At 35.2% G+C, this 14,557-nt stretch overlaps 1 protein-coding gene across 4 annotated transcripts in view; it reads left to right on the top strand.

The window, feature by feature from the left end:
* The window catches only part of SEC23IP (SEC23 interacting protein), a 37,797-nt gene that overhangs the window by 5,984 nt on the left and 17,256 nt on the right, over window positions 1–14,557 (top strand). For all 4 annotated transcript variants that reach the window (XM_058187483.1, XM_058187482.1, XM_058187481.1 and 1 more), the window contains exons 5-15: window positions 832–921; window positions 1,695–1,815; window positions 2,186–2,275; window positions 2,910–3,051; window positions 5,087–5,295; window positions 5,576–5,688; window positions 6,339–6,509; window positions 9,451–9,546; window positions 10,364–10,555; window positions 10,972–11,127; window positions 12,752–12,854. In XM_058187483.1, the coding sequence (XP_058043466.1) occupies window positions 832–921; window positions 1,695–1,815; window positions 2,186–2,275; window positions 2,910–3,051; window positions 5,087–5,295; window positions 5,576–5,688; window positions 6,339–6,509; window positions 9,451–9,546; window positions 10,364–10,555; window positions 10,972–11,127; window positions 12,752–12,854 (1,483 nt within the window). The remainder of the gene's footprint in view (window positions 1–831; window positions 922–1,694; window positions 1,816–2,185; window positions 2,276–2,909; window positions 3,052–5,086; window positions 5,296–5,575; window positions 5,689–6,338; window positions 6,510–9,450; window positions 9,547–10,363; window positions 10,556–10,971; window positions 11,128–12,751; window positions 12,855–14,557) is intronic.

Genomic DNA, 14,557 nt, shown 5'->3' with positions numbered 1-14,557 from the left:
GTGAACCAAGTCTTTTATTTCTGCAGCTGTTATAATGTGAAACCAAGATTGAATAATTGCTTCTATTAACTGGATTTTATTGCTGAGTCACTTCTGACTAACAAGTTTCTTTAGTCGGCTCCAATAGATTTTCAATTGGGTTAAGGTCTGGGCTATTCCCAGACCATTCCAGCAGTGGAATATGATTATCTTGAAACTTCCCCCCCTCCCCCGCCCAAAAAACAGAGGGACTGGCATAATAGTTTGATTTTAAATTGGGGTTTTATTAATATTTTAAATATTTTAAATTTAAATTTTAATTATCAGCTGTTTTCGTAATTTTGCTATGTTTTAATTCGTTTTTAACTGTACATATTTTGTATTTTATTTCTGGCTGAGTCCTTCGGGAGAAGGGCGGTATAAAAATTTAATAAATAAATAAATAAAAAAGTGTTATTAGCCATCAAACCTCAAAAATACACTTTTCCCACAAGGTTTCCACAATTTTGGCCACTACTGTATGTGGCAAATATATCTTATTTATTCTTACTATACAATCTAGATTATTTCATTTTACAGCAAATATGTTTTCTATGCTGCATAAGCCAAAAATAGATTTTCATATTGTTGGTATCTGACTTTCATTGTGGCTTCAAATTTTGGGGAAAAGTGCCATTTAGAACATACTAGGCATAAAACACTGGGAAAAACATCTTTCTAGTTTTAATTATATTTAAATAGTGACTGCCTTTAGAAATTTGATTAATTGGTAGGAAATCCATAGTTTTTATCCACAAGTTGTGGGAACAATTTGAGTTTTAATATAATATTACAAATTTATGTTTGTTGTAGGCCGAGTATAAGAAAGCTGTTACCACAAATCAATGGCATCGGCGATTAGAATTTCCAGGTGGAGAAACTTTCGTTATGCATAATCCTAAGGTAATGAGAATGTTGTTTAATTAGATACTCTGGAGAGCATCAGTAATGTATTGGTATTATCACTTTGGAGGATGATCATAATTGGATACAGAAACAGGAGCCTGTTTGGGCAAAAGGAGAAGATTGAAATGTCTTCAGGTGGTTTAGGGTAGTTTGAAGGGTATATTATGGAGGTTTAAGGAAGAGAATTGGAATGGTTTGACTGTCAGAGGCCTTCTGTTACAATTTCCATTCTTAAAATCCTGAAAAGTACCAACATTGGGAAAAAATATAGAAAACCCAATTAGTTTAAAGTGGTTGGAAAGCATGCTGCTAAAATTCCACTAGTTTTTAATGATTTGGGGATGTGGAACAGTAGTGCGTTTTAATTTAGTTTGCTACTGGTTCAGTCATGCGCGCTTGCATGCACAGAAGCATCTGGGAGGCTCCGCCCACCCGCCACTGCCGCTACGGGTTCGCCCAATCTGAGGCGAACTGGTAGCAACCCACCACTGATGTTTTTTTTCTAACAGTGCAGTTTAACTTTGAATAATGTGTTGTCACAAATCATTATTTCAGAAGTTGAGCATCTTTTAAATCAGTTTGGAAACTGACATAAATATAAACTTAATTTTTGTCTAATATATACTAAACAATCTTAAGCCATTTTTTTCTTGGCAAAAAAATTTGTACTATCTATGAATTTAATCCACCTAAGCTATACCATATATTTATTGCATAATATCGCAGTATGTTAAATTGGGTATAAATGTGATACACTGATTTTATCTCAGGTTATAGTTCAGTTCCAGCCTTCTTCAATACCAGATGAATGGGGCACCACACAAGATGATCAGACCAGACCAAGAGTAGTTAAACGTGGGATTGATGATGATCATGAGGATATTCCAGATGGTAAGTTGTACAGGATTTCATACAAAATATTCCCTTACAGTCTGTTACTTTCTCCTCACATGCTGGGATGATAAATACGTTTTGGCTGAAGAATATATTGGCTCCCAGCAAGCTTCTGAATATTGACTGTATAAATGCTGGTAATGAGTAAGGCTGCTTTCCAGAATAGATAGAAACACTTTTCCTCTAGATATTTGGTATTTACCTTGAGATGTCTGAGAGGCTATGTCCTCATTGTGAGATCACAAGGGATGCCTTAAAATGCCTTCAAAGTTGAATAGAAAAACATTGCAAATATATAGAAATATTTAAATTGGAAAGTATGTCTTGTAGTATTTATGAATGTAACTAATGGTATTTATTTTTATAGGTGAAGTGTCTCAAATTGATCATTTGGTATTTATGGTCCATGGAATTGGCCCAGTCTGCGATCTGCGCTTCAGAAGCATTGTTGAATGTGGTAGGATTATTTGAATATGGATACAGGAATGCATTCCTTGTTCCTTTTTTCAGCTAGTACCTTACTATGTTCTTAGACCTTTATTTAGAGTTGTTTGTAAAGTCACTTAGTCTAATACACTAAAGCATTTAGGCTGGTCTTTAAATTGGATTTCAAATCACAGCAGTCGTTGCATCAGAAATATAAACATACAAATTAAATGTGGTTGAGAAGATAATGGAATGAATAAACGGCTCTAAAGGTATAACCCTCTTAAAAGGTATTCAAATAAATGATATATTAGTTTTAAAAGCTATTAGTGAAAGAAAACAGAATTGTAAACTATTATTATTGATAATATTTAGAAGTCAAGCTTTCCCATCAGAAGAGATGAAAAATGGTAAATTGCTTCTGATGCTTTATCCAAATCAACTGCATACATATTTTCTAAAGACTTGGAAAGTGAACACTCTAGAACTTGCTGGGGTTTTAAAAATCAAAATAAGTGGAGTATATACAAAATTTTAGCTATGCTTTTACAAGTCCACCTGCAGAGTTTGGACTAGAAAATATTTATTTTCATAAATTAGAAATTCTGTTAGAGTCAGTATGCACATAATTACTATAAACATTGCTTTTTCCCCTTTTTAAAAAGTTGATGACTTTCGGACAGTATCCCTGAAATTGCTGCAAACACATTTTAAGAAATCTATAGAAGAACATAAAGTGAGTAGAGTCGAATTCCTGCCAGTTCATTGGCATAATGCTTTACATGGAGATGCAACAGGGGTGGATAGGTAGGTCTATTGTACTCATATATTTTAAGAAAGTAGAATTGTTCTTTGATCTTTGATTACTCTCTCAAATCAGTTATGACTTTAAGTGTATAATTTTGGTGACCTTTTAGTTTAGAATTACTAAATATTGTTACATATAAATAAGTATCATATACTGAGAATTTATATCATACTAAATTTTTCATTAGAATAAAAAAAAGGCAGTGATTTTTCCCTAGCATTTTATTCCATTTTTTAAAATTTGCATTTATATCCCGCCCTTCTCCGAAGACTCAGGGTGGCTTACACTATGTCAAGCAATAGTCTTCATCTATTTGTATATTATATACAAAGTCAACTTATTGCCCCCAACAATCTGGGTCCTCATTTTACCTACCTTATAAAGGATGGAAGGCTGAGTCAACCTTGGGCCTGGTGGGGCTTGAACCTGCAGTAATTGCAAACAGTTGCTGTTAATAACAGACTGTCTTAGCAGTCTGAGCCACTCAAGGACCCATTTTTTATAATTGTATTTTATTGTACTATAATTGTATTTTATTGTACTATAACTGATTTGTCTGAAATAAGTCAAAGTTATACCATAGTTTTGAAATTAGCTTGATCTAACTGTGTTTAAGGCTGATCACATGTTAAAGCTTGTACAAGGATGGGGAAGATAGAAAATAGATTTAATAACTCTTGTTCTTGCCATACTAAATATTTGCTAATTGTAATATTTGAATGCAACCAGTGTGGTTCCTTGAATATTGAACCAGTCATTCTAGGACTGTGATGGCAAACCTATGGCACATGTGCCCAAGGTGGCACGCAAAGCCATGTTGCTCAGCAAGCACAGCCTTGCCTGTTTGTCTTATTATTTTCTGGCCTGCATGTGCGCATTACAATCAGCTGTCACCTGTGCAGCAGTGCTGAAAACTGGTGTGTGCATGCGTGCTGACCAGCTGATTGTTGGGTGTGCATACGCGCCAGAACCCGGAAGTTCGACTTTTCCAGAGCACGATCCCTTCGCGCACACGGCAGTGCCAAGAACTGGTGCGCACATGCTTGCCGCCAGCTGATCAGGTGCGCATGCACTCTAGAACCCAGAAGTTCAGCTTTTCCGGAGTGCAGCCCCAATGAGTGCACATGCTGTTTCCACACTACCTTTTTGGCACTGAGTGCTGAAAAGGTTCGTCATCAGTGTTCTAGGATAATAGAGCTAAATGACAGTTGCACTAGTTAAGTGTTTTTAAATAATTCATCTGAGATCATGGAAGTGTAAATTGTGGTATGACAACATGATATACTGTGGCATACTTCATATCAGTATGTTTAACGTAACTTGCAGGCTCTGTAATAATCTGTTTACGATGTATGAAGAGAACAGATTTGTCTGTCTCTGGTATATTGATTAGATTCATTCATTCTCCACTTTTATTATTTTTATAGATACCTGAAGGTGAAATAACATTTCTTTGTCCTATTTCCTTCATAACAATAATCCTGTGAAGGTGGGTTAGGTTGAGAGAGAGTGACTGGCCCAAAGTCAGCCTGCTGGCTTTCTTGCCTAAAGTGGGACTAAAATTCACAGTATCTCAGTTTCTAGCTTGGAGTCTTAGCTGCTAGACCAAACTGGTGCATTGCATACTGCATTCATAGTCTGCCTAACTATGGGTTATTGAATACATCATCACTAATTAGATTCACACAAAGTGAAACCTCAGTTTATTGAACCTTGATACAACAGACCAAATTTATGACAATGTAAGTGATGATAAACATCAAAGTCTCTACGATGGTGTAACTTTCAATTCAACAGAAGACCACGACTAACAGACTTCTTTTTCCTAAATGGTCTGTTAAATTGGGGAAAGGCTGTTACAATGAAGTAGAGGAGCCACAAGGAAGATAATATCATAGTGACCACGGTTGCTTTATAGACTTGAAAAATGATTTGTGAAAATTGCTTTGGCAATTTTTACTCTCAAATTTCTTAGTTTTAGCAAAGTGTACTTGAAATCACTTTTTAATAACTTGTGTAATTGTGTTTTTCAAGGAATATTAAAAAAATAACATTGCCAACTATTGGACGTCTCCGCCACTTCACCAATGAGACTCTACTTGATATCCTGTTTTACAATAGCCCCACTTACTGCCAAACAGTTGTGGAGAAAGTAACAGTAGAAATGAACCATCTTCATTCCCTGTTCATGAGCAGAAACCCTGACTTTAAAGGCGGAATCTCTGTTGCTGGCCACAGTTTAGGTAATGCAACATCTTAATGTGATTATTAGTTCAATGTACCATTTTTATTGTATAAAGCTTGAGTACTGTTGTCTAAATGGGGGTTTAATTCTTAAAGTTGTTAGATTTTTGTCCTAGAAATGTCTCTAGTATTCTGACATTGTGGCTATCTGTCCATTTTGTTAGGCAAAGGGAAGTTTGGGAAACATACTTAAGAGGTCATTGTGTGATTACTGTTTAAACTCAAACTGTTTAGATACCTCAACATGCTATTTCTAACAATAGAGTTTCTATCTCCTAGGATCCTTGGTTCTATTTGACATACTGTCCAATCAGAAGGATTGGACGTCTGCAGTTAATTCTACTACTGTTGCTTCCAATGGTGCTGTGAAAGATGTGACAGATGACCAGCAGGTATTTATATTACCAAACAGTTTCCTTACTAAAAAAAAAAAAAAAACTTCAAACAATTACTGCAATATTCAGAACGCTAGAAATAGGTAACCTAATCAAATTACACAGCATTACTATCATAATCTTCTTCCAAGTATACGTGATTTTTTTTTAACAAATAGAATTGCTTTCTCTTATAAATGATCAGTTCATAAGGATGGTTACACTGCATTAATAAAGGAAAAACATTTTCTATATGCCAACATATGCATACATTGTGTATGCTAATTAACCAGGTTTCTAAAAGGTCCCCTGTCTGTATTTTTCTATAGAAACTTAGCTTTTATTATTAAAAAAATGATCATAAATAGTTGTATTGTCGCTATTCCAGAATATACTTTTTTTCCTGTATGAGTTACAAACCTTTAATGCCTTTGAGAGTTTACTCTAATTAGTGCTTAATCCTAGTGTTTTTTAAGATAAAAACTAGATTTTCTGCAATCTAGATTGGGCTCTTTGTGACATGGTGGACTGAAGTGAGCACCAAACATATACAGTCACTCTATGAGATTTATTTTTGAGCTATCCACATTCATTAGTGAATGATTTATTTTGACTTTCCTTTGGTTTTAAATTTTATAACCTAATGCATATTTTTTTTTCCTTTCAAGGGATCATTGAATTCTAATTCTGCTGGTTGCCTACTGTCTCATTTAAATGATGAACATGGGGATCATGATGATGAGGATGATATTCCAACCTTGCAAAGAACTTTGGAAATGCTTAGTTTGTCAGATTATATCAATACTTTTGAAAAGGAGAAAATTGACATGGAATCTCTGGTATAGTAAAAATTAAAAAATATAATGGTTTGTTTGAATTCAAAACAACATTCCCATTTTATGCACCTCCTGAAGTATCTATTGAGCTGGAATCACTGTTATCCAGAGGAATTTATAAGCACACAGTAATATGTTAGTGAACATGAGATCATTACCACTTCCTCTTGATCATTCAATGCCTGAAATATCTGCACCCTCTAAAATAATTTTAAGATAGCACAACAATGATAAATCCTTGAGAAGAATAAGTATTATTTCAGTGTTTGCACAGAAGTTGTCATAGGTTAATTAATGACAAATTAACATGAGCACTTTTCAGTTCAATAGCCAGTGCTAGTGAATAAAAAAAGACAAGAAAAGAAACTCTTGCACAAAATACAGAACTATACAAATTTCTCAGTAGGCATTAGCACACTTCAAAGTATGTGTTATTAACAGGAAGCAGCTGTATAATTTTTTAGTTTTACAATTTCATGTGGTTTTTTTAGGAGGGGAGGTTGGCTTCCTGTGAAAAAGGATTTCATATTGCCCCAAAACACCAATGAAAGCAGGATCCTCATCATTTAGCATTCAACCAACAGTACTCCATGAGAGTAGCCATATGGCATCATAAGTTTCCAAATGTCATTTTGCTGGAGTTGGCATTGGTGTTAACCTAGTGAAGGCCATAGCTCTTTGACTGAATGACAAACCAATGTATGAAGTTGAACTGATCCCGGAAAACTATATGCTTGAATTATAAACCTTGGAGTATATTCTTTGGTGTATAAAGGAATCATTGGAATGTGTATTGTTTAGGTCAATAGAATATGTAGCTTTTACCTTTGGTGAGAGTTGAGTAGGATGTAGGAGAGATCCTTTCAATATAGAAGTTTCATGATCAGCAGCCAGGGATTTGAGAAAGAGTTGAATTGCAATTGGCATATGATGTTTACGTTAGGGCCCAGTATCCTGCAGGGCAAGTTGAAACTGAGAAATGAATTGTTACTGCCACTCTGGGAGTTAAATTATCCAAATCAAACTCTTGAGATTGGAAAGAGCTTGTTTTAAATCGAATCTTTTCAAAATAGTAACCTGTTCTATCAGAGTGGGGAGGATGTAGAAAAATAAAAGCTTAATTTCTGTAGATAGATTAAAATGAATTAAAAACTAAAATTAAAACACAAAATAACGATGCCACAGCTACATTGTTACCACAGTGGTAAGCTGAATGAGTACGATTTATCGGTCACAATGATACTTTACTTAGGATTTCTCTGTGATGGGGAATAATAGATTAGGTTTATAGTATTGGCTTTTAACATGTATTTTGATCTATTTGGGGAGATGGGGAGAAACAGACTCAGACTCAATCCATCCAAGACGGAGTGGCTGTGGATGCCGGCATTCCGGTACAGTCAGCTGCAACCGCAGCTGACTGTTGGGGGTGAGTCATTGGCCCCGACGGAAAGGGTGCGCAACTTGGGCGTTCTCCTGGATGGACGGCTGTCGTTTGAAGACCATGTGGCGGCTGTCTCCAGGAGAGCTTTTTACCAGGTTCGCCTGGTTCGCCAGTTGCGCCCCTTTCTGGACCGGGATGCCTTATGCACGGTCACTCATGCTCTCGTCACTTCTCGCCTGGATTATTGCAATGCTCTCTACATGGGGCTACCCCTGAGGTGCACCCGGAGACTTCAGCTAGTCCAGAATGCAGCTGCGGGTGATTGAGGAGCACCACGTTGCTCCCGGTAACACCACTCCTGCGCAGTCTGCACTGGCTACCTGTGGTCTTTCGGGTCCGCTTCAGGGTTCTGGTTACCACCTTTAAGGCGCTCCATGGCTTAGGGCCCGGGTACTTACGGGACCGCCTGCTGTTACCTTATGCCTCCCATCGACCCGTACGCTCTCACAGAGAGGGTCTTCTCAGGGTGCCGTCTGCCAAGCAATGTCGGCTGGCGGCCCCAGGAAGGGCCTTCTGTTGGAGCACCTACTCTGGAACGAACTTCCCCGGTTTGCGCCAAATATCTGACCTTCGGACCTTTCGCCGGAATTAAAACTCATTTATTCATTCAAGCGGGACTGGACTGATTTTTTAGATTTTTTAAATTTCTAAATTTTAAATTTTAAATTTTTAAATCTTCTGTAATTTTATATGGGGTATTTTAGGTTGGTCAATTTGACGGTTTTAATTCGGCCACTATTGAATAGGTATTTTAAATTGATTTTTAACTTTGTATACTTATTGCTTTTTATCTTGGCTGTACACCGCCCTGAGTCCTTCGGAAGAAGGGCGGTATAAAAGTTTAATAAATAAATAAATAAATAAAATTTTTATAAGCTCTGGCTCCTACTGCTTTCAATCTACAAAACAAGGATAAATGTGGGGAAATAGCTGTTCTTTCAATTACACAGACTTGATTATACTGGAATATCTTGATTTACCTCCCAGGATTCATAGTAATTGTTACAATTGCATATGTGAGTCCTTGATTAACAACTACAATTGAGCCCAACATTTCTGATGTTAAGTGAGACATTTGTTAAGTGTGTTTTGCCTCATTTTGCAACCTTTCTTGCCACAGTTGTTAAGTGAATCACTGCAGTTAAGTTAGTAATATGGTGGTTAAGTGAATCTGGCTATGCCATTGACTGAAGGTTGCAAAAGGTGATCACATGACCCAGGCCATTGCAACCATCATGAATACAACTCAGTTGCCAAGCATCTGAATTTTGATCGTATGACCAAGGGGATGTTGTAATAGTCATAGGCATGAAAAACGGTCATAATTAACTTTTTTCAGTGCTGTTATAAATTTGAATAGTGATTAAACGAACTGTTGTAAATCAAGGACTACTAAAATGTTTATATTTCTTTTTGTAATTAACCAGCTATAGGGAAATGTATTTGTATTTTTTAAAAAGAAAAATACAAAATCTGATTTACCTCATTTTATTTTGAAAGTTGCTGTGTACAATTGATGACTTGAAGGAAATGGGAATACCTCTTGGGCCTCGGAAGAAGATAGCAAACTTTGTAAAAGACAGAGCAGCCAAACAGGTAGGAATGGTAGTTTTGCTTTGGGAAGCAATCTCACTTGAGTCTCCCTTTGTCTCTGTTTCAATATTAACATTTCATCACAGAAATGTGATAAAATACAAAATAAGCAATATAACATATTTTACTGACCCTATATGTGGAGGAAACACCTTTTGTCAAAGTATTATGAACAAATATTTAACAGTCAACTCCTAGTTAGAATTTTTGTATTTGAAACCCTGAGAGCCAATTTGGGGTAATGGTTAAGTGGAAAGCTGTGAAAAACCTTACCAAAAAAACTGCAGGGATTTAAACCTTTTAATCTAGAGAGAGAATGACAGTGGGGAAAAAAGAGAAACCTGCTATTTACCTTCATCTTTGTAATTGACTTATTTTTACCTTTGGGTTATAAATAATCCATCAGAAAAGTTGCAAAGCAAAATGAGGCAAGGAAAGGCTCATTAGATCAACTGATAGAAAAAGAAATTAGCCAGAAATATAGGAAACATTTGAAAAAATGGAAAAAATTGAAGATTCTATAGGGCATCTTAGGAGAGAAATTAAGTGAATTTTTAATGTGAAAATTTTAGCAAGTAAAGCAGAAATAATAAACAGTTGAAAAAGGACGTAGACAATTTGGCTTTCATGGAATTGAAAGAAAAATTTAAAAAAAGAATTCTGCCTGATATTTTGAGCAGTTACAGAGGATCCTGAAGAAAAGATAATTGAACCTCTAACAAAATTAGTTTGTGTGTGTGTGTACACAAATACAAATGCACATATTTATTTAAGAGTAATTCTTTGATTCTTCAGTTTTTAAAAATCTTCGTTTCAATAGGAACAAAAAAAGGCATTACTAGAGAAAAAGGCTGCAATGGAAGAAGTTGCTCAGACAGTAAAGTTTTCTTCGGCTACTTCATCTTCAGAACCTGCCGTTCCTCAGGACGCATCCAAACGAAAATGCCCATTTGGAACAGCTGTGTCATCTGCACACATAGACTATGAATTTTTTGAAGTGGGAACAGGCCAGGTATGTGATACATATACATATACATATACATACATATATAAATGTAAATGAATACATTTTCTTTGCAACTGGTATAATTGTCTTCTTTTGGACCACAGTTTTTTCTGCTTAGCCTATGCAGTTACAGATAAAGGATTGTGTATTAGAGAATAAAATGATAATGTAAAATATTCCTCAGAAGCTTACAGATGATATAATGTGCACATGATTTGTTATGAACCTACTCATAGAGCATCAATTTCACATAAAACTCTTCAACAGTGAAAGGCATTTTGCAATTTGCTATTTCCAAAATCAACTTTGTTATGTCCAGTCTGGGGATGCATGTAATAAATAGGCTGAAAGTGAAGTAGCTGACATACAAACAGATTATTATTCCTTTTCTTTTTAAAAATAAAATACTTTCTATCTTGTAGGTGTCCGTGGTATACAATATGCTTGATTTTGAACCAGATATTTTCTTTGCTTTGGGTTCTCCAATTGGTGTATTTCTCACTGTAAGAGGAGTGGAAAAAATTGATGAAAGCTACAGGCTGCCAACCTGCAAGGGATTTTTTAACATATATCATCCGGTTAGTAAGACTAACAGGTTTTCAATTACATTTAGTTAAAGCAATATTGTATCTTATGTATTTATATTCTAAGTGTAACTTTTTTGAAAATTAAGAAAATTTATTTGTATGTAGTTAATTTATGACATATTTTTATCGTATTTTATATTTTTAAAAGATTGCATTGTTTATTTAGGGTTAGAGAGAAAATCGAATGTTTGAAATCCTGTGTTATCATGCAAATCAGAGGAACTTTAAATTTTACGCGGGTAGTTGTTGACTTACAACCATTTGTTTAGTTACCATTCAGAGTTACAGTGGCACTGAAGAAAATGACTTATGACTGGTCCTGATGACTATAACCTTCATAGCATCCCCAAAGTCACTTGATCAAAACTTGTGTGCTTGGCAACTGATATGTATTTATAACGGTTGCAATGTCCTAGTGTCATGTGACTGCCATTTGCGACCTTCCCAGCCATCTTCCAGCAAGGAAAAGTCAATAGGGGAAACCAAATTTACTGAACGACTGCCTGTATCATTTAACAGTGGCAGTGATTTGCTTAACCACAACCACAAAAAATGTTGTAGAACTGGATGTGACTCATTTAACAACCACCTTGCTTAACAGAAATTCAGATCCCAATTGTGGTTGTAAGTCGAGGACTACACATATTTCTACGCTGGATTGTCTACTTTTTGATTTATTAAGTATTTTGGGGTGAATAAGTTTGTTTGTGTTAGTTGAGGTGAAAAGAGCCATGGTGGTACAGTGGTTAGAATGTAGCATTGCAGACTAATTCTGCCAACTACCAGCAGTTCGATCCTGACTAGTTCAAGGTTGATTCAACTTTCCATCCTTCCAAGGTCAGTAAAATGAGGACCCAGATTGTTGGGACCAATATGCTGACCCTAAACCGCTTAGAGAGGGCTGTAAAGCACTATAAAATGGTATATGAGTCGTAAGTGCTATTAATATCTCAGAATATTTTGTAATTGTTGTCTATTTGTTGTTAAGGAGGAGCTGCCTTCTGTTTTTCAAATGACCAAGATCTATTTATCTTCCTGTTCTAATTCTCTGAAATTACAGATCACAACTTTAGGCCTCTTGTAAGCATGAACAGAGGATGTATTTCTGTGTTTCATTTAAGAACATAATATATTATTAGGATTTACTGTCTTAATTGTTACAGAAGCATTTCTTAAATTGAAAAAAGGTGTAGTACTCAATTTGTAGGATTCTATTTGTACACTAGAAACCTTGTATGTGTAATTTCCTTGTAAATTGAGTGTGCTATTCTGTAGCATAATTTGAGTATTAAATGTTTAAGAACCGATGTTTCATTGTTTGTTTATCAATATACTAATTATACATGACCTCATGCATGATAATGTGTTTGCAAATTAATCAAATCTACAAATAAATAACGTGAACAAATAGAAATAGAAAAGCTTAGTTAAGGATAATACTTGATTTTAGATATTGCATCTGCAACCTTTTTCATGTACTTTCTTTCCCAACTATGTATTCTATGTTGGGCCACTGGCTGCTATTGGGAAATCAGTCCAATCTTTTTGTGTGAAATTAGTTGTGCAGATCTGTGTTTAGACTTGAAACCTTTTGTTGTATTTTTTTATTATTTAGCTTGATCCAGTGGCATACAGGCTAGAACCTATGATTATTTCTGATTTTGATATGAAACCAGTCCTCATTCCACACCACAAAGGCAGAAAAAGACTCCACCTTGGTAAATAAAGCGAATTAAAATATTTTCTAATATATGACTTGAAGATAAACCTAGTATGTGTTATAAAGCAAAAAGAAGAAGCTTGCAAAGAGAGAAAGCAGCAACATACCAAGATACAAAATATTCAGTATCAATTGATTGCGCATTGTAGGAGAAAAATATTTTATAAAGCTTTCCCTCCAAACTGCTGTTTTTTGCACATTGGTAATTTTGGAATGACTAATGGTAAGGAATGCTATTATTTGTAACAGTGTCTGCCATTTAGTCTGTGTCTTTAACCTGACATCACAATGTGAGAAGGCAGGAAATGAGTTGTTGAAGTAGAGAATAAACAAAAAAATAAATAGGGCAGAATTACAGTAGTTATATAAATAGTTTATTGCAACAGTAGTAAAATACATATTTATCTATGTAGCAATGAGTAGGTGCCTAAGCATAAAATGAAATAGGCAAAGCTGAAATACCATGATGCTTAACAGTTTGTGAGTCTTTTTGAATTTTCAATATTTATCCATAAATATGACCTAAACTGTGATCTGCTCTCCATACAAGTCCTAAAAGTAAAGGAACCTAATTAAACAATGACTCAAAAATGAATGAAAATACAATTTTTCATTAATTAATTAGGGAAAATGATCCATATCTACATATCACAGATTTTTAAGGACCACTTTAGGACAGTTAGACCTCATCTGAAATTAAGAATCTTATAAAAATATTGTTGGTTACTTTTTCCTGACCACTACTCACAGCAAAATAACAGTGGTCACTACACATGGTTACAATTACCATATTATTCGGGGTATAAAACACACCTTTTTCCCCCAAAAAAGAGGGTGAAAATCTGGGTGCGTCTTGTACTCTGAACGTAGCCCTGCCCAGCCTTGCAAATGGAGATTTCAGAGGCTGAAAAAAGCCTTGAAAGAAGCTTCAGAAAAAAAGCCTCGAAAACAGAGCTTCAGAAAAAAAGCCTTTTTTTCCTGAAACTCTGTTTCAGAGGCTTTCAGAGGCAGAAAAAAAAGTTTTTTTCTGAAACAGAGTTTCAGAAGTTTCAGAGGCAGAAAAAAAAGCAAGGCACAAAACTCACAACCAACGAACCTGTTGCTAAAATTCATCTCTGGTTTCAGCTGATTGGGGGTATTCCGGTGGCTGATCTACCCGCCAATCAGCTTTTTTCTTATTTTCCTCCCCAAAAACTAAGGTGCGTCTTATACTCTGAAAAATACGGTATACGTTTAGTATAGTGCAGCTACAGTTAAGTCCTTGGTTAATAATAATAATTGGATACAAAGTTTTGGTTACTTAGTGATATGGACAGCCACATAAATGTGATTATTAATAAATATGGTGATTTTAAAGATTCATACTTCAATCTTTAAGGAGCCTGCTTAGATTAATTACGGCTGTGCAGTACTTTAGAACCTGTATTCATTTAATTTATTTTGCATATGAAGCATCCAAAGGATTCTATTAATATTACCCTACTATTAATATAAATGAAAAATGAAACGAGGAGGATCCATCAGTATATCAGGTTAAAAAATTTAAGTATTTTTTAAAACCGGGACAGTGAACCAGATAATCAGTTCAGACTGAACAGAGCTACAATAAACGATTGTCTAAAGATGACAGAACAGATTTTTTGTTGTTGTTTAATTGAAGATGTATTCTGTATTTACTTCTAGGTAACTATTTAACATTTG

This window comes from Ahaetulla prasina, chromosome 6 (assembly GCF_028640845.1).
Source record: "Ahaetulla prasina isolate Xishuangbanna chromosome 6, ASM2864084v1, whole genome shotgun sequence".
Taxonomy (NCBI): Eukaryota; Metazoa; Chordata; class Lepidosauria; order Squamata; family Colubridae; genus Ahaetulla; species Ahaetulla prasina.
The sequence above is the reverse complement of the archived record's forward strand: the minus strand, read 5'-3'. Positions and strand labels throughout refer to the sequence as shown.